The sequence below is a fragment of the Caretta caretta genome, chromosome 5 (genome assembly GCF_965140235.1).
Source record: "Caretta caretta isolate rCarCar2 chromosome 5, rCarCar1.hap1, whole genome shotgun sequence".
Taxonomy (NCBI): Eukaryota; Metazoa; Chordata; order Testudines; family Cheloniidae; genus Caretta; species Caretta caretta.
The window spans coordinates 129792505-129813579 of record NC_134210.1 but is presented as its reverse complement, the minus strand read 5'-3'; the positions used below and the strand labels follow the sequence as shown (position 1 = coordinate 129813579).

At 42.2% G+C, this 21075-nt stretch overlaps 2 protein-coding genes and 1 long non-coding RNA gene across 4 annotated transcripts; 2 read left to right on the top strand and 1 right to left on the bottom strand.

The window, feature by feature from the left end:
• Positions 1-770: 770 nt before the first annotated feature.
• On the bottom strand, positions 771-14252 carry MYL5 (myosin light chain 5). 2 transcript variants are annotated; one of them, XM_075128889.1, is made up of 7 exons: positions 14127-14252; positions 8403-8510; positions 7239-7314; positions 5652-5756; positions 2939-3017; positions 1313-1361; positions 771-946 (listed from the first exon to the last, which is right to left on the bottom strand). In XM_075128889.1, exons 1-7 carry the CDS (start codon positions 14250-14252, stop codon positions 845-847), a joined length of 645 nt encoding a protein of 214 aa, XP_074984990.1. In that variant the 3' UTR covers positions 771-844. The 2 variants fall into 2 exon arrangements, with proteins under 2 accessions (XP_074984990.1, XP_048707450.1); XM_048851493.2 differs by lacking the exon at positions 14127-14252 and adding an exon at positions 8807-9176.
• Positions 7460-9808, top strand: LOC142072237 (uncharacterized). Its single transcript, XR_012668678.1, has 2 exons — positions 7460-8018; positions 9288-9808. It is a non-coding gene; the product is annotated as an uncharacterized LOC142072237 (long non-coding RNA).
• Positions 14135-20819, top strand: ATP5ME (ATP synthase membrane subunit e). The gene is made up of 4 exons (XM_048851494.2): positions 14135-14256; positions 17214-17268; positions 19111-19209; positions 20675-20819. The coding sequence occupies exons 1-4, from the start codon at positions 14221-14223 to the stop codon at positions 20698-20700; spliced, it is 216 nt and encodes a 71-aa protein (XP_048707451.1). The 5' UTR covers positions 14135-14220; the 3' UTR covers positions 20701-20819.
• Positions 20820-21075: the final 256 nt, after the last annotated feature.

The following is a 21075-nucleotide window of genomic DNA, read 5'->3' as shown; positions in this document are numbered from 1 at the left end:
AGCTCACGAAAGCTTATGCTCAAATAAATTGGTTAGTCTCTAAGGTGCCACAAGTACTCCTTTTCTTTTCACCTTTTTACAGCAGGTTTCTACTCAAAATCAGTGAGGATTACAGCTCTTAATTGTTTTTATACATGTTGCTTTTGCTCTAATGAAAATTGACAACTCAGAATGAAAGACTATACCAAACAATGTTATCCATTTTTAATCCATATAAAAATAAGTAGTTATTTCTTGGAAGGGAAAATCTTTACCAGTAGGGTTGTGTGTTCATTTTTGGGGAAGATGAAAGTTGTGGCTCTGGCAATACTGACTGCTCCAGAGAACATCATTTGCCCCTAAAGTAGAGTAGTCAGCCTGGAACAAGCAAATGTGTGACTGACCTCTGCAAATGTTCTCTCTCTTCAGCATAATGCAACTGTGATCCCATAATGATGGCCACTTTTATAATTACCTATCACGGTGTACAAAGAGGCAGGTGCCATTAATAGCTACCTATTGATAGGTTCTTAGAAAATGCAAACAATCAGCTAGCATGTCTTTCTCTGTTTTATTTTGCCTGGCATAAATTTGAAATGAAATGTCTCTGCAATGGGCTAAGTAGAATGGAGTTAGCTCAAAAACAAAACTGTTGCTATGAAAAAGCATGGCAAAAGGTGCAGTTTTCACCTTGGGCCCTCCAAAGTAATGGAGACTAGGACATAGCTATTTTTAAATTGCATGAGCAATGGGTAACTGAGCTACAGCTGCATAAAAAAAAACACTATAGCTGTGTAAAAAAAAGTCTGATTTTTATTTATTAACCCAATGTGAGAATTTAATGCAACTAACAAGTGTGCGCTCTTTATTCTTCCTTTTCCTCTCCATGTGTGATAGTGTAGCAGAACGATTTATAATCCAAGTTTCCTGCTGCATCAATAGGGGAACTCTTGAACATCTGGTCTATCTGTATACCATTAAAAGAAAAGAACATTATTATGTTTTTCCAAAGCAGTCTTTTAGCAACTTCCAACTTAAAACTTCCAACTTAAAATTCTTATTTCTGAATTATTTTGAAAAATTAATAGCATTTAACAGCTTGAAACAGATGATGCTCTGTTAGCTAGTAATTCAGTAGGCCTCTACAATGTGAATGTTGTAACAATGAGTTAGTGGTAATTCCTAAAGCCACTAAGTAAAAGGATTTCAAAACACTCATTTCCCTCATCCAAGAGACGTTATTTTAAACAGAATAGTCTTGCTGCCTTTCTAGGAAGCAACTGTCATTATATACCAACATGCACTTGAGTGACAGATACTGTAGTATACAAACCTCTTCAGCAGTGAATTTGTCAGCCTGTGTCATCATCATGCGTTTTAAGCTAGTTAAAACAGACACAGAGAGAAGATTAGTTAGATGACGCTAAGTCAGGGTAAGGATAGCACAGTCACAGTTCCTCACAATGAAATAATTATAGAATACTTTATTTTTCAACCTTGTCTTTGGAATATTTAAGTTATAGAAAAAAACCCTCTGCTACCATTCTATTTACTGTGTAGTTAAATTGTTTACCTTTAGACAGCTGGCTAATTCCCAACTAGATAACACCTGCACACTGTTCAGTTGTGGTTTTAGCTCAGTAAGTACCAGTTTGGAAGGGCAGTGAGTGTCCTTTGAGCAGAAAGTAGGGTAGGACTCTTGCCTAGAGTGAATCCAAGCAGCTGTTCTCTACTCATTCCTTAGGTTTGGACTTAGGTCCAATCTATGTACAAAGCTGGAGTGCTTTAACTAATGATGCATTTTAATACCAATTTAATTAAAACAGTACAACTTTGTACTGGTTTAAACCTGGCTAATATTAGTTTAAATTTACAGGCACAAGGTATCCTGATATAGACACTTAAGCATGCAGCTATAGCAATTTGTAGTGGGGTTGCATCAGTTTAACTAGGTATACAGATCTAGTTAAACTCATGCAAAACAGTGTGCAGTCAAGCCCTAGCAGGGATAAGGCAGGATCACCTATATGTCGCAGCAAGAAGAGAACTGTTACATCTGGCTGGAAAGCATCCCTAGAAGAGTCATGCTACTGCCCTTTGCAGGATTAAGAAGGATGTAAAGGAAGATATGGAGCTGATGGGGAGTGGGGGTGGTACGGTGCGGAGGGGGAGAGAGAGACTGAGGAGTTCACTTGTCTCAGGTTTATATACCACAAAGCCCAAGATTAATTAAAAAAAAAGTTACAGGGAAGAATAATTTAAAACTTAGACAATGAGAAAGTAAAAGGATATATACAAATCCAGTTCAGAGTTTAAGCACCCACTGGGTTTTACTACTTACAGGTTTTCATGCTGTGCTAATAAAGGAAATTTATTTAGCCTCTCATAGGAACTTGAGCATTAGTGAAAAACACTAAACACCCATCTGCAAATGTTCAAGATGCTTCTTATGCAAACAGCTTAAATATGCAAGCTAATATTTAAAAAACAGAAAATGTCTCTGGCATGCTCCCTAGAGAGGAGAATGGAAAGTAAACTTGCCACGCTTTATCCCTGCAGGAAAACTATTTTAATAGTTTTATTGTCACTGAATATACAACAGTTTAATTCAGTGTTGTCCACTTGTACAAATGTATGGAACACAGAAAAATTTCTGACAAATATAAGGTTTTTAAACGGTATCTGGTTTGCTTAGTGGGGAAAAGCACTAGTAATTATCTTCCTGGGCATTATTACAAAGTCACTCATTTGCTCTGGTCTTGCATTCTATTCCTGCACTTTATTAATTTAACAAATATCATTTGAAAATTATAAAGCTAGTGAGCTGAAAAAGAATGAATAAACCTGTTAATTTACCAGTTAATTCTCAACATAATCCAAAATACTTAGATCTCAACTGCCTACTATAATGTGACTATCATGATTCTTGATAGGCTTGATAAACTTGAAGTAAACTTACTAGTCTTTGTGAATGTGTCCTTTACCATCTGGATCAAACATTTTGAATGCATTTAGTATGGTCTCTTCCCCATCCATACCTGCAGAAAATAACAGATGCCAGTGTGGCTCAGCTGATAAAACATTTCCCACTGGTTGGAATCTTTCACAAGAACAGTACTCAGGCCCAGTAGTACAATGGGTCTATGGTACTGGAAGTGCTGTCTCTACACGTAACAGCATTTGAAAGCTATAGAGGTGTGTTAGAGGAGGAAAAAATGAGAGAATGTATTTGGATTCCATTAGAAAAATGAAGCTGACTGAGCAATTTTAAGGGGGAGTGAAAATGTTAAGACTTTTTTAAAAGAGAGGGGGAGACTGCCTCTTCTGTATACATCCTCTTTGAGACATCAAATGAAGGTCACCTTTTTATTTCTGGTGTCTGCTCAGGTGTAAATTAGTCTATGGTCCTTCAAGAAATGACATGTTTACTGGTCAATATGACTTCACTGAATTATAGCACGCTCTGTAATATCAGGCAGTGGTGTAATTTGCATTTAGTCAGGGAACAATATACATACATTATTTTGAAAATCAGTCTGATATCCTAAGAAATATGAGCAAATTCTATTGTGTAAATTAATAATAAAAAGAATAAAAATTAGAGTTGCAAGGCCAATTTAAAAAAAAAAAATAGGTAGCTAAAAATAGCCTCAAGTCCATCCTTAGTTGTCTAAATAATTGGTTAGATATTTCAAAAGTGCTGAGAACCCAGATGCTGTTATATATTAATGTTTAGCTGTTGTATTTGTCTAAAGTGTAGTGCGGGGTTGGGGCTGACAGGCTTTATGAAGTCCCCAGGGAGCAGAGGTGGATGGCTATAGTAGCAGCGTGGCAGCCAAGAAACAACAATGGGGATAGATGAGTCTGCTCTGGAGAGAGTGTTGCATGGCAAGACAGTTTAAGAAGAAGTTAGAGCCATCCCGAGTGGTGGGCAAACTCTGCCAGGGTCTCGAAATGGCATTACAAGTTTCACAGAGATTTGCCTTCAAGCAGTTAAAAAACTTAAAACCTTAAAGAATTACTTGGCAAAAACTGGAGCTCATGTTCGAACACTATCTCCTAGCAGATGTCAGCTGGATCATGTCAATGTTAATCACTAATTTCCTTTTCAAATACATGTCATTATTGCCATGGAGTAAGGACTGACTCTTGCTACGTGCCCAGACATTTTAATTGAAAAATACCTATTCACATCTCTGATGCAGGTGAGCTTTGAGTATCATTTAGAATTACCAACCTTAAGAATGTTCTATGAGCAGTAAAGTTGAAGTAAATGATTAAAGCCTTTTCAAAAAGGTACTGGACATATGGGGAGGTTCGGATTAAGGCTTGGTGTACTACACTACACAGTAAAGTAGCTTACGTCAAACCTAATTATGTCAGCGTACACATTACAGCCTTATCCCGCCAATATAAGTGCCCTACTACACTGACATAACTCCACCTCCACTAAAGGCATAGGGCTCATGTTGGTGTAGTTACACTGCCTTACTTACATGAGCTGTTGGCTGTCTTGTCAATTTCATGGCTCCAGGGCCATGAAATTGACAAGAAAGCGGGGTAGCTATAGCCCAGCTGCCCCCAGCTCCTTGCTCCCAGCAGGCTGTGCCTGCCCAGCTCCCTGCTCAGAGAGCTGAGAAGCCTGAGCAGCTGCCCCTGTTCCCAGCTGGAAGTGGGGAGCTGAGAGCCCGAGGGACAGCTGGACTCCTGTCGGGGAGCTGTGCAGAGCTGAGCCCTGGCTCTCAGCTCCCCACACTGCCCCTCTTCTGTTGGTGGAAGTGCTCCTGGTGAGGATGCAGTGGCTGTAAGTCTACCTGAGATTGACATAAGTCTGTATTATACACATGCCCTAAGGAACTTCTGAATAATGGTCTATATAGACCAGGGATGGGCAAACTACGGCCCATTAGCTCCCACTGGGGAGCGGGGTCTGGGGCTTTTCCCGCTCCAGCCGAGGCACTGGGTCGGGGGCCGCACCACGCAGCTCAGCCCCACTCTGGCGCTCCAGCCAGGGGCCGCACCATGTGGCTTGGTCCCACTCCGGCGCTCCAGTCAGGGCGCAGGGTTGGGGGGCTGCACCACACGGCTCCCAGAAGCTGCAGCATGGCCCCACTCCGGCTCCTACGTGCGCCAATGGCCCCCTTTGGCGCGCTAATGGGAGCTGCAGGGGCAGTGCCTGCGGATGGGGCAGCGTTCAGAGCTGCCTGGTCACACCTCCACGTAGGAGCCAGAGAGGGGACATACCACTGCTTCTGGAAGCCGCTTAGGTATGCGCCGCTCAGAGCCTGCACCTCTCCCCACACCCCAATCCCCTGTCCCAGCCCTGATCCCCCTCCCGCTCTCCAAACCCCTCACTCCCAGCCCAGAGCATCCTCCTGCACCCCAAACCTCTCCCCAGCCCCACCCCAGAGCCTGCACCCCCAGCCAGAACTTGCACCCCTTCCTGCACCCAGGCCCTAGCCCTGATCTCCCTCTCGCTCTCTGAATCCCTCGGTCCCAACCTGAAGCACTCTCCTACATCCCAAACTCCTCATCCCCATCCCCACCCCAGAGCCCGCACCCCAACCCCAATTTTGTGAGCATTCATGGCCTGCCATACAATTTCTATTCCCAGATGTGGCCCTCAGACCAAAAAGTTTGCCCACCCCTGATATAGATAGTATTAAACTCACCAAGTAACTTTGCTCCAAAGAGATTCAAAAACATTGTGAAATTAATGGGTCCAGTGGCTTCCTTGAGCATGGATTCTAGCTCCTCATCTTTTACATTTGTTTTACCTAAATTAAAGGAAAAGGTCTTTCAGTGTACAAATACCCATACTATTTAGAGTTATAATAGACAAAGCACCCATCTTTGGTTCTAGGCACCTTTACCAACATGTACTCACTGTATAATTGCCCCCCAAAATAGTTTAATCATTTCAAGACAGCTTTCCACTTATTTTCTTTATTTTGCTTTGTAACTTTCTACAATTCTTTAAATAGAATCCCCTCTGGGGGAGGGATAGCTTAGTGGTTTGAGCATTAGTCTGCTAAACCCAGGGTTGTGAGTTCAATCCCTGAGGGGGCCATTTAGGGATCTGGTGCAAAAAAAAAAATTGGGGATTAGTCCTGCTTTGAGCAGGGGGTTGGACTAGATGACCTCCTGAGGACCCTTCCAACTCTGATATTCTATGATTGGATAAATGACTTTAGTACCATAGCACTGCTAATGCTCTACAAAGTCAGTCTTGGCCAAATGTAGGGAATCACTTTGTAGTGGGTGGGGAATGGAGTTCAATAGCTGTAGTTGGCTTCTGAAAAGAAGAGCTGCAAAAATCTGTCAAAAGGAGTTGATAAAGCTGTATGGCTGTACAAATCATGCCTTTCAGGTACAGGATGATTATGGGGAAAATGTATACATGAGGCACCACTAATGACCACCAACCAGATCTGCAGGTGTCAACTAGAAAAAACAAAAGAGGCTGAAAGGGAGAGTATGGAAAATGGATTGGTTTTAGGTAACACATGCATGCAAGTTTCATAGGACTTTCCTCCTTACAGTAGATGGCTCTTTAATCTAGCAGAAAAATCGTTGGAAACTGAGGCTAGACAAATTTAAAAGATGCAATTTTTTTGGCTAGTGACGGTAATTACCCATGGGAACAACTTAGGTAGTGATGGAATGGATTCTCCATCACTTGCAGTCTTCCAATCATTTCTCGAAGAGATGCTATAGCTCAACCAGAAATTATGGGCTTTATGCAGGAATCACTGGGTGAGGTTCTGTAGCCTGTGTCATGCAAGAAATCAGACCAGATGATCATAGCTGTCCCTTCTGGCCGTAAAATATATTAATTCACTCTTTTTTAAAGGGGGGAGGGGTTTCTAAGGATAGGTTAGTGGAGCTCAAATATTATGGAAAATGTGGGAGTTATAGTCCTAAAATACTTCAACATTTTAAAAAGAAACCTTCAATTTTCTGCACTAATAGTGTGACACTATCACAATCCTGATACAGTGTTTGGAGAAATTACTGTAGAATTTGGCCTAACAGAGACAGGAGTAAACTGAGAAACTGGAATTCAGTTTACAATCCCATCTGCTTCCAAAGTTAAAAGGTGTTGGGTCTCTGGAGCTCTGGGTATGTTCTGTCTCTATCAGGTCTACAAATTCAAATATTTACCATGTTAAATAGTCCACCACTTAGCACTTACAACTATGAGTTTAAAGTGAGTAAGTGTACATTAGTAAAGTATATCTCTGCTCTAGTGTACTTACCCAAAGAAGCATAGATATCTTTCAAGTCTTCTTTATCTATGAATCCATCTCTGTTCTGATCAATTAATGTGAAAGCCTACATGACAGAATAAATATACACATAATATATTCATGGTTTTATCTGTTATAGCTTTAGAAAAGCTTTATGTGTACCTGTGTTCAAATACAAGTTTGAACTAAGAGGGAACTGTATTTCCCTATTATTTTTTTACAGTAAATACACATTCTTTAGTAAAAAGTTACATGAAAAATGTGTATGCCCAGCGTGCTAAGCTTTTACTTGTCATATTTCATATTTTCATTTCATTACGTACTAAAAAGTGATGGTTTTGTTTTGTCTCTTAATCAGACTTTAAACTGCAAATCCCTCTCTTTTAATAATAAGTGTAAAGTGAGTATGAATTCTTTTTAAAACAACTCTTATACTAGGGTGCTGAATATTTTTCAGAACAATATTACTCAACTTTGGATTGCTGGAGAGCCACTTGATCATTGAACAGACTCTGAGAACCAGAAGACAGTCATACTGATGTTTAGACATTGTGTTTTGTTGTTGCGTCTCAGTATCATTGCATGGTAATACAACAATGTGACACAAATGTTATATTCTGAGCATGCTCATGATTATATTGTGGCTATGACTCTATTTAACACTCTTTCCTGTTCCTTAACTTTTTCTTGTTGCTGGCAGTGAGGAGGTACATGCGGCACCTGTTTCTTGGCTCATCTGCCTTTCCCCACTCCATATCTGCTTGCTGAGCACTGTGTGTAACATGTCAGGTACCGTGGAAAATCCTTTGTGATTGATCTGTGTTGATCATGGTTGTTCTGATGGAGATAAGACAGCACAAGGCTACTCCCAACCAAGAGCTAAGTGCATTGCTGAAGCCATTAAGTACCACTGCACACGATATGAATTGTTGCTCTGGCAGAGACAAAGACACAGGATATCCTCATATTATGTGGAGAGAGGTCTGAACCAAAGGCACAGACCAGAATCCATCCCACCCTGTTTAACTCTTAAGTCAGTTAATGAATGTGCTTTATATAACAAGCTGACTAGAACCCATTTCTGAACATGTACAACCTTTGAGAAATTCAGGTCCCAATTCTGTATCTGTGACCTGTCTCATTCAAATATATACACCTCCTATATTGTCTTACTTCCTTAAATTCTTGGATCTGTGTCTGCTCAAAGTTGGAGAAGACATTAGAAGATGCTCTCTGAGCACGTTTGGCACCACCTTCCTTCTTTTTGGTTTTTCTGCTAGCCTGAAAAGAGATGAAAGAATAATTTTGATCTACACTGGGAAAGAATAAATATATCATTTACTCCATTGTTCTTCTGAAATACACGCTCCAATTAATACTTGAAGAACAGCAAAACATAAGTTAAAACTTTCTTTCTTTGCTAAGATACTACTCTTAAACATTCATACTTTAGATTTCAAAATTACTGCAAACACAATGCTCTCTCTCAAATCATAGTCCTTTTCCTAGGAGTATCATGCAGATAAATGCCCTGGTCTCCCACCAGAACCATGGTTTCCCACATGGGTTGAACTTACCATCGTTACTGGAGAGAGCTGCTGTGCCTTGCTGTCTTTGGGAATCTTACATTATAAAGTGCCTCTCCTAGGGAGGGGTGGGGCTAATCTTTGCAGCTAGCATGTCCCAAAGGAGATGTCAAACTTCTGGCTCACAAGACTTGCTCCATACATGGACAGACTTCCAACATATCCCCTGGTCTCTAGTGGATAAACAACTGTTGCTTATACTTGAAATCTCCTTAAGTGATCTGCTGTCTAGATTACCAGTGATGAGCTAAAATAGTGATGGTAGCACACTATGATGTTACTATACATAACACTGCATAGCAGCTGTACTCAGTAATGGTAAATTTCTCTGGATTCTCCTAAATATATGTCTCTCTTAACTGCAGAAGTATGGGATTTAAAAGACTTTAAAAATAATTATTTTGGAAAACTGTTACCTTTCTCCTCCTTCAGATCTGTTGCATTCCTTATCTTTTGAATGGTTTATTTACAGATACAGCAAGTTGCTGCGGGTGATATCAGAAACAAATAATCATGTCATGCCATACACCTTCAATGAGGACTTTTATTTTTGAAGAACTTAATTGTTGTTTTCGTTCTGACTTTTTGATGGAGGAGTTTCCTGCAAATTAAGCCTTCCCTCCTACCAACCTACATGCAGACCTCTCGACATAGAGCACACAATGCTCACATGTCCCTCCAAGAGCCCATTCCACCTGCTCCAATCATATTTTTGAAGGGGCCGCTCCCATTATATAACTAACATATTGATACACAAAATACATACCAATTGTACAAATACAACACACAAATATAAAAATGATCTTAAGACATTCAAAGCTATAACTAAATGTAAACTATACAACTTCATTTTCAGCACTACCCTCAGTGCTCAAAAATGTAGTAGTCATCATTAAAAAACATGCTGTGACAATATCAGTCATAGCTCCATGAAACGTTAGTGTGTTTTGTGAAACAGCTTTAAAGTGAGAAATAAAAGAATCATGATTGTAACTGAACTGATCCTTTCATAAAAGATAAATACAATTCACGTATCCAAGGTTTTTGAGTGAACTAAGCCTAGTGTGAAATTACCTGTGAAATGTCAATTAAATTAATTTCATTTTATATTATCATTAGTTAGCATTCAAATACACTCTGGAAATCAAAATAGTGCATCAACTCTGTGCATGCAAATATCTAAAAGAGAGAGAAATAATTAAATTACTGGTTAGAGAGTTATCCATGTCCTCTCAAGACAGTGGGTGCTTTGGGGGATATTTTTATACATAACTTGACCTTTGCCTAATTTTGCCCGTAACTTTATTTTTACTGGAAACTTAGTATTGATATTTATTGGGGAAAAAAGAATAGTGCTCTGTTCTCAAGGTATCAGTAAAGCTATATAGCTCTATTAAATATTTTGTCAGTAGGTTTTAAAAGCAGTACTGGGAACATTAGTATTTCTCATGTTCTGCGAGGAGTGAATCAGGCCCCTGCCTCTGTGGCAGTGCAGTTCCATTGTTCCATAGAGGGGGTGGATTCTAAAGGCCATGGATCTCTCTTGTGGAATTGAGTCAGCTAAAGGCTTCACGTGCACCTTGTGGAATTGAGTCAGCTAAAGGCTTCACGTGCACGATCACTCAGGGTGGGATCTTGAGGGTGATGGGGTGACAGGACTGGTTTCTGTATGCTCCACTGCTCTTGTCTCGAGGAGGGCTGAAGTAGCCTTCCCTAGCAGCTCTGCAGACTTGTGGCAGGGACAAGCTTCCCTTTTCCCACCATGACTCCCCTACAGCCTTAGCCCAGCTATTCAGGCTGGTTCATGGACTGAGGATTGCCTCCCAAGAGCATAGGAGAAAAACATAAGTTGAATTTTACCAAAGTTGCAGTACATCCAGGGTACAGTTTATAACAGGACATTCTAAGCTGTGTACATTGTGAAGAACATAGGTATTGTCATACAGTAACAGATCAACAGTCCATCTAGCCCATTATTTTTCAGTGATTTATGGCAGCGCTTCAGAGAAAGATGTGGTGGTGTGCTTTCATCTAACTACATGATCTATTCCACAGGGGGGGGATATTTCTTCCTGAACCTAACTAGTGACCAGCTTATGCCTTGATTCAGTGAGAGCTCTTTGATTTGATAATCTAGTTTATATATCTGCAGATGCCATTCCTATTTATAAAAATATCTAATATTTTAAACATTTTGTTGCAACAATATTGACAGAGGGTTTCACAGCTTAATTCTACATTATGTGTAGCAGTCATTTCTTTTATCCATTCTAAACTTGTTGCGCTTTAATTTCATCAAGTATAATTTTGTTCTTGTTTTATGGGACAGAAGTAGGAAATGCTGAGCCTGATTCTCCTTTGCCCTGAACCTGTTTGTCATCTACACCAGCGCTTCATGAGAATGACTACACCAGGGTGCAGTACAATAGAAAATCAGGTCTGCTGCCACCACAATGGGAAAATGCAGCTGCTCCCTTGAGGTTTTGCTCCCCTTTGAAGTATCTTCAAAAGTGAGAAGGGAACTATGTAAATAACTTACATTGCCCCTACACACACAAATAGGTTGCACATTTCCATTATGCAAAAATGTGATTTGACACCTCCATTTTAAACTCATGTTAGTTTAAATAAATGTAAGTAAAAAAAGTTTAGAAAAAATATCTTGAACTTCCAGCCAGGTTGAAGACATAAATTTACAAAGGGAAATAAATGTTATGGGTGGTATAGTTAACTTGTGCTGTATTGAAGAACTCTATGGGAACTCTAATTGGCAGGACTCCAATAGTGCCTCACAGCAAAGGGCTAATTCATTCTTATTCTGTTTACTTGACTTTCACAACCCATTGCACAGAAAATATTTAAATGATTCTAGCGGTGGTCTGAAAAAGGTAAACAAAAAGGCATAAAGAGGATTTTAAAATATAATTCCAGCATGCATTAGAGGTTCTTGAAACAATATGAAATTAAGTTGTAGATATAAATATATAATTGTAGGGTTTTTGTATATTTTAATATAGCTATCTGAACATTTCCCTAGAAATCACAGGATAAAGCTTTTTAAAATGAAAATATAAACTATCCAAAGTAACTGTTAATGAGAGACATTTTGCTTTTATCTGTTCTTAATTAACATAATTATTATGAAATTGTACAAGGAACTATGTAATCAGTCTAGCTTTCCCTCAAGCCAAGCTAAGAATGTATAGTGAGATGATTTTTAAGAGGACTTTATTTAAAAATAGTTTCTTACGTTGGATCAGCAGGAAGCATGGAATGGCAAAATCTAAAGATAACACACCAGTCCTTAAACCAGGGCCCTCAGAGAATATCAGAATACAGCATAATTAGCAAATGTTGTGTTTGCAGCTGCCTCTTCTACTGAGAGATGAGATGAGAGAGACTGCTTCTTTCACAGATAATGTGGCACGCTAGACTAAGACACAAAAAAGTTTCTAATATACTACACTTTCTTATAATATACATGTGCCTTCCACAATATGTAAGTTAGACTTCAATTCTGCAATGGATACCCTGTACAGCTATGCTGGTCTGTGTTAGTAGTTCACAATGCAGGAGTAGGCACCAAAGGGTTGAATCTGATGAAGTGGGTTTTAGCCCACGAAAGCTTATGCCCAGATTAATTTGTTAGTCTCTAAAGTGCCACAAGGCCTCCTCCTTGTTTTTGCTGATACAGACTAACACAGCTACCCCTCTGAAACCTGGCACCAAAGGGAAACACTTCTAAACATGTTTTGTTTGTCATTTAAATAAAAATGTCTGTAGATGGAGTTCATACAGTACTTCTTCAAGTTGGGGACAATACATTCAGTTTGATTCTTTTCTGATTTTCTCGCTCATCTGCAACTCTAGATTCAATGGCATTTGGAATAGAGCTTAACTGTTTTAGCATGTCATCACACCGTTGGTAATTCAAACTAAGAGAGCTGCTGCAGGAACAGGTTTTATATATTTAATATTTTTTTTAAAAGTCACCTAGAATTTCTTTCATATAGAATAAAAGGAGTGTAGAGATAAAGAAAAATAAATGAATGAAAAATACTGGCTGATTGTTACTACATGAGGTCACCGGGCGCAGCGGGCGCGAAGGAACGTTAGTGGGGCCACAAGCTGCGCCTGCGGCGGAGGTCCCCGCACCCCCGAAACCTCCTGCGTCACCCGCCCCCGACAGGCTTACCCAGGCAACTGACTCACACGCACCAGAGTCCCACTTCCGCGGCGCTTGCACGTCACACACACGCCTGGCACACTTGCACGCCTGCCACACACACACCAGAGTCCCACCTCAGTAATGAACTTTCTCAGCCATTTAGCAGGCGCAGTTCTGGAAATCTGGTGATTTTATGTGACACGATACCCTTCTGTGTGTAGGTGATGAATATACCTTCCCTTATTTGCACACATCACAAAGTAAGTGGGTTGTGACCCTGCACTCCATGTCCTTGGCACACACACACCATGTCAGACGCAAGCCCTCTGTTGTTTTCCCTGCCCAGAAGAGGTGCCCAGGGGAGTGACTGATAAGCAGGGCAGAGGTGGCCACTGCCACCGTGGGATTCAGGAAGGGTGACCAGATTAAACGGAGAAAATATCGGGACACATGGGAGAAGGGGGAAAAAAAGCGGCCGGAGTTGCCGAAGCAACACACACCCACACACACCCCACGCTGCGGGACAAAGACCTAAAAATCGGGACGCCTGGTCACCCTAGATTCAGGGCCTGGGTAAACTGTTAAACAGCAGAAGTGGCCAGGGCCTAGTGTTCAAAACTGCTGTGACACGTGGAAGCATGAGAGGTCTTGTGTGTATGCGTGTGACGTGCAAGTGTCGGGGGGCTCTGGTGTGCGTGTGGCAGGCGTGCAAGTGTGCCAGGCGTGTGTGTGACGTGCAAGCGCCGCGGAAGTGGGACTCTGGTGCGTGTGAGTCAGTTGCCTGGGTAAGCCTGTCGGGGGCGGGTGACGCAGGAGGTTTCGGGGGTGCGGGGACCTCCGCCGCAGGCGCAGCTTGTGCCCCCACTAACGTTCCTTCGCGCCCGCTGCGCCCGGCTAACGGCTCTGCACGCTGGCCGGGGCGGGACGCTCCCCCTCTCAGGCTGCCCCGCCACCGCCCTCGCCCTGTGCTGCTCTACCGGGCAAGCGCAGGGGAAGGAGCAGGTTGCCGCCTCGTTGTGAGGCGCTGGGGGCGGAGCTAGGCAAACCCGCCCGCTCCAAGAAGGGAGAATCACCCTCGCTCCCAGCAGCCCTGCACGCGCCTTTGTTTGTCTCGCACGCGCGCGCACCCGCGCGCGCACACACCTTCCTTCCTTCCTTCGCCTCCACGTTCCCGTAATTCTCCGCGGGGGTGGGCTCTCTTTGAACGTCACTTCCGGCTCCTTCCGGTTTCAACGAGATGGTTCCTCCGGTGCAGGTGTCGCCGCTCATCAAGGTAATGGGGCTGGACGCGTTGTCCGGGGCTGCTGGGGCTCGAACCGGCTCCCTCGGCCCCGCCAGCCCCCTGGGGCGGAGCCGGGCCGGGCCAGGCCAGGTCCGGGCGGGGGAAGGTGACCCTGGGGGAGGTCAGAGCTGGGCCTCGCGGGGGATCGGCCCAGATCGGGCTGCGCCGGCCCCTCCCCCGCTGCCTTAGTTCGTGTCTCTGAACCGCCTCCTGGCTGCGGGCCCGGCCGGCGCTGGGCGCCTCTTCAATCCGGGGAAACGGGCCGGCCTTGGCGCCGCCTCCGCGCCCCCGTCGTCCGTTAGCGGGCGGGGGCCGGTCTCTGCCGCGTAGTAAACTGCTCCGTGTACGAATGTGCTACTGGTAGCAGTTACTGATACGCTAGACGGTAAGAAACTGCTATGGTAGTAAACGGCTACCCGATGTATCAAATCCCTACAGGTAGCAGCTTCTTGCACTGTACTGTGTGTGAAATTGTGACGTGTAGAAATTATTTGTACATCTAGATTGTAAGAAGCAGCTTTTGTGAAAAGATGCTACTTGATTCTTACATACTTGAAAACTGTTATCATGCTTCAATTTTTCCTTATAGGTCATGTTTTCTAATCTTAATTTTTTTTTTCTGAACTTTCTCCAATTTGACCACATCTTTCCTGAAATGTGGTGCCCACAACTGGACACAATACTCCAGTTGAGGCCTAATAAGCGCAGAGTAGAGTGGACATCCCAGAGTGATGATCTGGTTTTTGCAGCAGCGTTACACTGGTCACTCATATTCAGTTTGTGGTCCACTAGGACCCCCTAGATCCCCTTCCACAATACTCCTTCCTAGGAAGTCATGTCCCATTTTGTATGTGTGCAGCTTGTTATCATTCACAAACTTTATAAGTGTACTCTCTGTGCCATTATCTCAATCATTGATTAAGATTTTGAATAGAAACTTTATCCAGAACTATTCTCTGGAGAACTCCACTCATTATGCTCTTTCAGCCTGTGAATCACTGATAACTACTGTCAGAACTGTTTTCCAACTAGTTTTGCACCGATCATATTTTAGCTAGTTTGCATTTCCATAGTTTGTTTTTGAGAAAGTCATGGGAGACTGTATCAAAAAGCCTTACTAAAGGCAAGATGACCACTCTTCCCCCCCACCCCCCATCCACAAGGCTTGTTACACTGTTAAAGAAAGCTATCGTTTTGGTTTTTACATGTGAGACTGCTTGAATTACCTACATCAGATATCCTTTTTTAGCAAAGTAGGACCTGCCACTGCTGCAGGTAGCACAGTCCTACAGATAGCATTTTCACACACATGTGTAAGAAACAGCAAACTGTAGGGATGTTCTGCTACCTGAAACACTGCAATCTTATGTAGCTAATTCCTACAGATAACAGTCTCACATAGCAGTTTCTCTCACCATAGGTATCTGTAGGAATTAGCTTCATCAGATTGCAGTGTTACAGGTAGCAGCACATCCCTACAGTTTGCAGTTTCTTACAAGCATTTGTGTGTGTGAAAATGCTATCTGTAGGACCGTGCTACCTGCTACCCTTGGCCCGTGCCGCTTCCCGCAGCCCCCATTAGCCTGGAGCGGCGAACCGCAGCCAATGGGAGCCATGATCAGTCAAACTTGCGGACCTGGCAGGTAAACAAACCGGTCCGGCCCACCAGGGGCTTTCCCTGAACAAGCGGCGGACCAGCTTTGAGAACCACTGGTGCAAACATAGCCTCAGTAGGTTAGATCAGACAAAGAGGAACTGCATAGATTAGACATAGGAATGCCTGTGCCTTTAAGAACCCAGCCTTGGGAAGCTGATGCTGAGAGGTGCTGTCTGTGAGAGGGGAAATAAAAAAGCCCCTTTGCCCCCCACCATTTTTGCAAACACTGATGTCTCAGTCCCGCTGGGGTAACCGTTACCCCCTGTGCCCCTGCCTGTGCCAGGTTTTACCCTCTGCCAGCACCTCACCACGAGCCTAACTCCTGCTCCTCCCCCCCCATCCCTGATTTTTGCCCTTTAGCCCCTCTCCTAATGCTGCCTCCAGCTGCTTAACCCCCCGAACAGTCAATTTCTGCCCCTGCTCAGACCCTGGCCACCCCTCTGCTCCGATTCGCCCCCTTTGCCCCTTTTTAACTCTTGTAAATAGCAGTCAGCAGAATTTTTACGGTCAATAAGGACAGGGTGAAGGGCAGTGGCTTCAGCAGATGTTACTGAGCATGCTCAGTTTGTGTGACCATACAAAAAAGCCATTTGGATCAAATAAAAAAGCCTCTTCCTCCTCCCCCCAACAAACTTTTCAAGTACTAGTGTCTCAGTCTCACTGGGGTAACTGCTACCCCCTGTGCCCCTCCCTGTGCCAGGTTTTGCCCCCTGTCACTCTCTGCCAGCGCCTCAGCCCTGGGCTTAACTCCGCCTCTTCCTCCCCTCATTCCTGATTTTGCCATTTAGCCTCTCTCCTAATGCTGCCTCCAGCTGCTTGACCCCCCGACCAGTACATTTCCACCCCCTGCTCAGACCCTGGCCACCCCCAGCTCCGATTCACCCCCTTTGCCACTTTTTAACCCCTGTCAAAAGCAGTCCCCAGAATCTTAAGGCTAATAAGGACAGGGTGAAGGGCAGTGGCTTCAGCAGATGTACTGAGCATGCTCAGTACACTGTAAGTAGCACATTCCTATGCAGAGCAATTTACTACACTACACCTGGCGCTGCGAGCTCAGGGTTGGTATCTGGGCTGGGCTGAGCCGGGCTGGCCTGGAGGAAACCCTCCTGAGCCACGCTTTAAGGTGGGGCCAGCCCTGGGCTGGTACCTATTCCTCCTCCCAGTGGCGTGTGGTGCCTGGGATCTCAGCTACCCAAGCCGCAGGTACCATCTAGCTTGTTCCACTGTCCTACAGCCGGAAAACCAGCATCCCTCTCTGTATGCAAAATAAAGTATTTCCTTCCTTCGGCAGTTCACCAGGTACTCGGCCCTACTGATTGGGATGCTCTACGGGAAGAAGCGATATGGTAAGTGCCAAAACTGCGTTTATTGCTGCAGGAGAAACTATTAAATTTCACTCACTGGCCACTAATATCTAAGACCCTGCTATATTCTGGTGGTCTCTGACGTATAGGAGGTTAGATGATTTGGTAGTCCCTTCCGGCCTTAAACTCTGTGACTGTCTATTTTGACCAATCAGTTCCTAGTGTGATTAGCAGAATAAGACATAAGTCTGTGTTTTCATTTCTTTGCAGTGTTGTAATTGTGTTGGTCCCAGATGAGACAGACAAGATGGGTGAGATAATATATTTTATTGGACCAACTTCTGTTGGTGAAATAGACAAGCTTTTGAGCTACACAGAGCTCTTTTTTAGTGACCTGAAGTTGGTCCAATAAAAGAAATTACTTCATCCACCTTTTCTTTTCATCTTGAATATAAAAACAATTTATTATCATTTTTATTTGAGTATAAACTTTGAAATTACATAAGTTATCAGTCAGAAGTTTATTAGTCTTTAATGATGCTGGTGTATTTGGGATTATATTTGCTAAATCCAGTCAATAGAAAAAAGATTAGGTATAATTAAACATTTGTTGGTAATTTGTCTACTTAGTTTGATGTCTTGAATAGTAAAGTGAGCATACATGAGGATATACAAAATATTAAGCTTTTAATTATATATATTGTGTGGCACCTTGAAATTGGTGAGCATGTTGTCTGGCATGTGCATAAAGTTCTTGTTAGTATTAAATTTAGGCATGGCAAAGAAAAGCCTGAAGGAGGAATGTGAGGTCGCTTTGAAGATGTTTTTCAGGAAGCTTCTCCCAAGAGCAGCATAGGAGAGGAGAATAGCACAAAGGTGCTTGTTTGAAAACCTAACTGGTGAGGGAGGCTGTTATCACTGGCCGATCAGAGATTGGCATTTGAGTAACCTATGCAAAACTGCCTGAAATAGAGGATTGAACCACTTTGACTAAATCAGTTTTTTATCTTAGTTAAGTCACTAGTTCACAAAAAGAACACTGTAGAGATGAGCCATAAGTCCTCGACAGCACTGGCGTGTATGGCATTGTGCACTCTAAGTCAACGGTTCTCAAACTGTGGGTCAGGATCCCTTTTTAATGGGGTTGCCAGGGCTGGCATTAGACTTGCCCAAGCCCCACAGCCTGGGGTCGAAGGCCGAGCCTGAGGGCTTCAGCCTGGGCAGCAGGGCTCAGGTTACAGGCCCCCCGCCTGGGGCTGAAGTCCTTGGGCTTCCCCGCCACCCCCCACCTGGTATGGTGTGACTTGGGTGGGCTCAGGGTTTAGTTGCCCTCCTGTGGTTGTACAGTAATTTTTGTTGTCAGAAGTGGGTCGCGGTGCAATGAAGTTTGAAAACCGTCGCCCTAAGTGTTGAGGTTTGTTGCATCACTATAGCTGCCCCAGTATTAACACTGCACTGGTGTAAAGAGTTAATGTAGTTTTACACCAGTGTAGTATGTTGACACAAGATTTTTGCACTGCTGCATTTACACTGGTACAAAAAAGTATATGAGGCCAAAGTCCTTCCGTTTTAGGATGATGAGTCTACATTAAATGCCTTGGGTAGAGCAGAAATAGTTGCTTCTTAAGCTCTTGTTAATTAGCTGGCAAAAAGTTTGCACTTGTGGAAGATGAAATGTATTTTTTCACTGACTTAAAGATGCAAAATTCTAAAGTATTTAGTGATAATTAACTTAAAACTGGAGCCAGTTGTATGCAAATTTTCCAAGTCCCACTGGCTAAATGAGATTTTTTTTCCCATTGAGGAGGTAGTTTCTAAAAGTCTTATGTGTAGAGTGCCTTAGATAAAAGGTTATGGGTAAATAACATTTTTGTTCAATGACAGACTACCTAAAGCCTGTTGCTGAAGAGGAAAGGAGAATAGAAGGTGAAGAGAAAAAGAAGCGTGAAGAATTGGAACGAATTGCAAAAGAATTGGCAGAAGGTATTTTTTTTAAATGTTAGCATACCCATTCTGTACCCTAAAAGTATACAGAAAAATACTGTTTGAAGGTACCCGCTTTAAAAAAAAAAAAAAAAGACACCGTCAAGTGGCTTAGATGAACATGGATGAAAATGTTTTCACATGTGGCTTTTAATTTAAATGTCTTTATTAAAACTAATACCAGCATGGTGGAAAATACAGATATCAGTGTGTTAGTGCATGATTATCAGAAAATAAAACTCAAAAAAAACCTATTTTAATGTAGTTGTCCAAGCTGAAACACAGTACAAACACTGTACATTTACAGTCCTAAATAGCAGAAAGGGTGACAAACTAGTTATTTTCAAGTACTCAATAGTAAGTCTTTATATTACAGGCAAATAGTTTAATAAATCCTATTTAATTTATTTAAAGTAAGGAGAATAAAATAATCAAACTTTGAGTTTTTTCATTTGAAGAAGACTCTCTTTGGGAAGATTTTTATTAGACGACAGGCTGAACTAGATGATGATGGCAAGATCCTTCTCGTTCTGTGTCTCAGTTTTCACTTCATATTAAGTTTGTACTAATAAGCACCAGATATTAAGAATAAGCTGAAATTTTGCCCACAAGACTTTAACTGTCTTCTCACATCTATATTATGCCAGGTGAGAATGGGCGCTAAATAGTAGGAAGGAAGGTGCTAAGTCAGTTCTGACTTACTGGTGTAATAACACCAGTTACTTCTCACATTCTGGATGTAGAGGCAGTAATGGAATGGGTACATAAAATTATTTTTAACACTTGCAGACTCTGTTGGTTGGCCTTGGCTGTGGAACAGCCTACTTAAAAAACTAATGGGACTTGTATGGAATTTTAGGTACGCGAAACTTAAATTTGGTTGAAGTGTGTTCCTGGGAGTAGCAACACCTTCAGAGAGACTGAGCATGAATCTTCAAAGCTCACACATTGTATTAGTACAGAGGTTACCAGACTTTTTTCTTAGGGTAGAGTCCTTCATTTTCATAAAGTGTATCATGGATTACATAATGGAGAGTGGGAAGATAGGTAAACTGCTTGCTTCCCATTAACAATTGCCTAACATCCCTGTGGTAAGGAGAGCAGTTACTTGCATTAAATATTTAAATGTTAGTTTTCCATATATTATTGGCTCACTGAATGCAGGTTAGCTACTAGAAGTGAAGAGAGTCAGCAGCATGTGGCCCTATGCACAGACTACACTTTGGGAGTGTCTGTATTTGAAACGCTGAATTTTTGAAACATTGAAACTTTAAACCAAACAGCTTCAGAGTGAACACAAGGAAAATGCAAAATCATTTGCTAAAAGCTGGTTAGGGAGAACTGGCAATTTTCAAAGATTTTTTTTTTAAAGAGGTCATCTTTTTCTTCACAGAGGCTTTGATATATCTGTGATGTGTTTGCATTGTAGAGCAGTGAGCTAACCTGACTCTCTCTTCCCTTTCAGCCAGTGAAGAGTCTATACTGAAATGAACAAATTGCATTGGACCTCATTTTCATCTTCAGCAAAATCTGAAGCCTTGAATTAGCTATGTTAAGTTCATTTAAGCACTATATTTACTGTTTCCATCAATAAATACTTGTGAACAGTATTAATTCATTGATTTTTGCATATACTATAGAAAGTACAAGTAAGAGGTATTGATGTAATGTAGGAATAAGCAAATATGTAGCAATAAGCAAATTATGTATCTGGTAACGAAGCAATAACATCCCTTGTGCTAAAGTGACCCCAACATGTCTAAAAATGCAAAGTCACTAATTGAGGCTCTGTCTTGATGGGTGAAAGCCAGTTTAACCATGGTTAAAATCATTGCTACAGCATAAGCCTACAACTCCTGTATTTTT

What these genes read in the sequence shown, in the direction of transcription:
- MYL5 (XM_075128889.1), bottom strand. Translation starts at nt 14,252, where the DNA reads ATGAGCGGCGACACCTGCACCGGAGGAACCATCTCGTTGAAACCGGAA. An exon ending in AGGCGAAGGAAGGAAGGAAG is followed by an intron (nt 8,511 to 14,126) that starts GTGTGTGCGCGC and finishes ATCTCTTTTCAG; the next exon opens with GCTAGCAGAAAAACCAAAAA. An exon ending in AGATCCAAGAATTTAAGGAA is followed by an intron (nt 7,315 to 8,402) that starts GTAAGACAATAT and finishes TCTGTCATGTAG; the next exon opens with GCTTTCACATTAATTGATCA.
- ATP5ME (XM_048851494.2), top strand. Translation starts at nt 14,221, where the DNA reads ATGGTTCCTCCGGTGCAGGTGTCGCCGCTCATCAAG. An exon ending in AGGTGTCGCCGCTCATCAAG is followed by an intron (nt 14,257 to 17,213) that starts GTAATGGGGCTG and finishes TTCCTTCGGCAG; the next exon opens with TTCACCAGGTACTCGGCCCT. An exon ending in TGCAAAAGAATTGGCAGAAG is followed by an intron (nt 19,210 to 20,674) that starts GTATTTTTTTTA and finishes CTTCCCTTTCAG; the next exon opens with CCAGTGAAGAGTCTATACTG.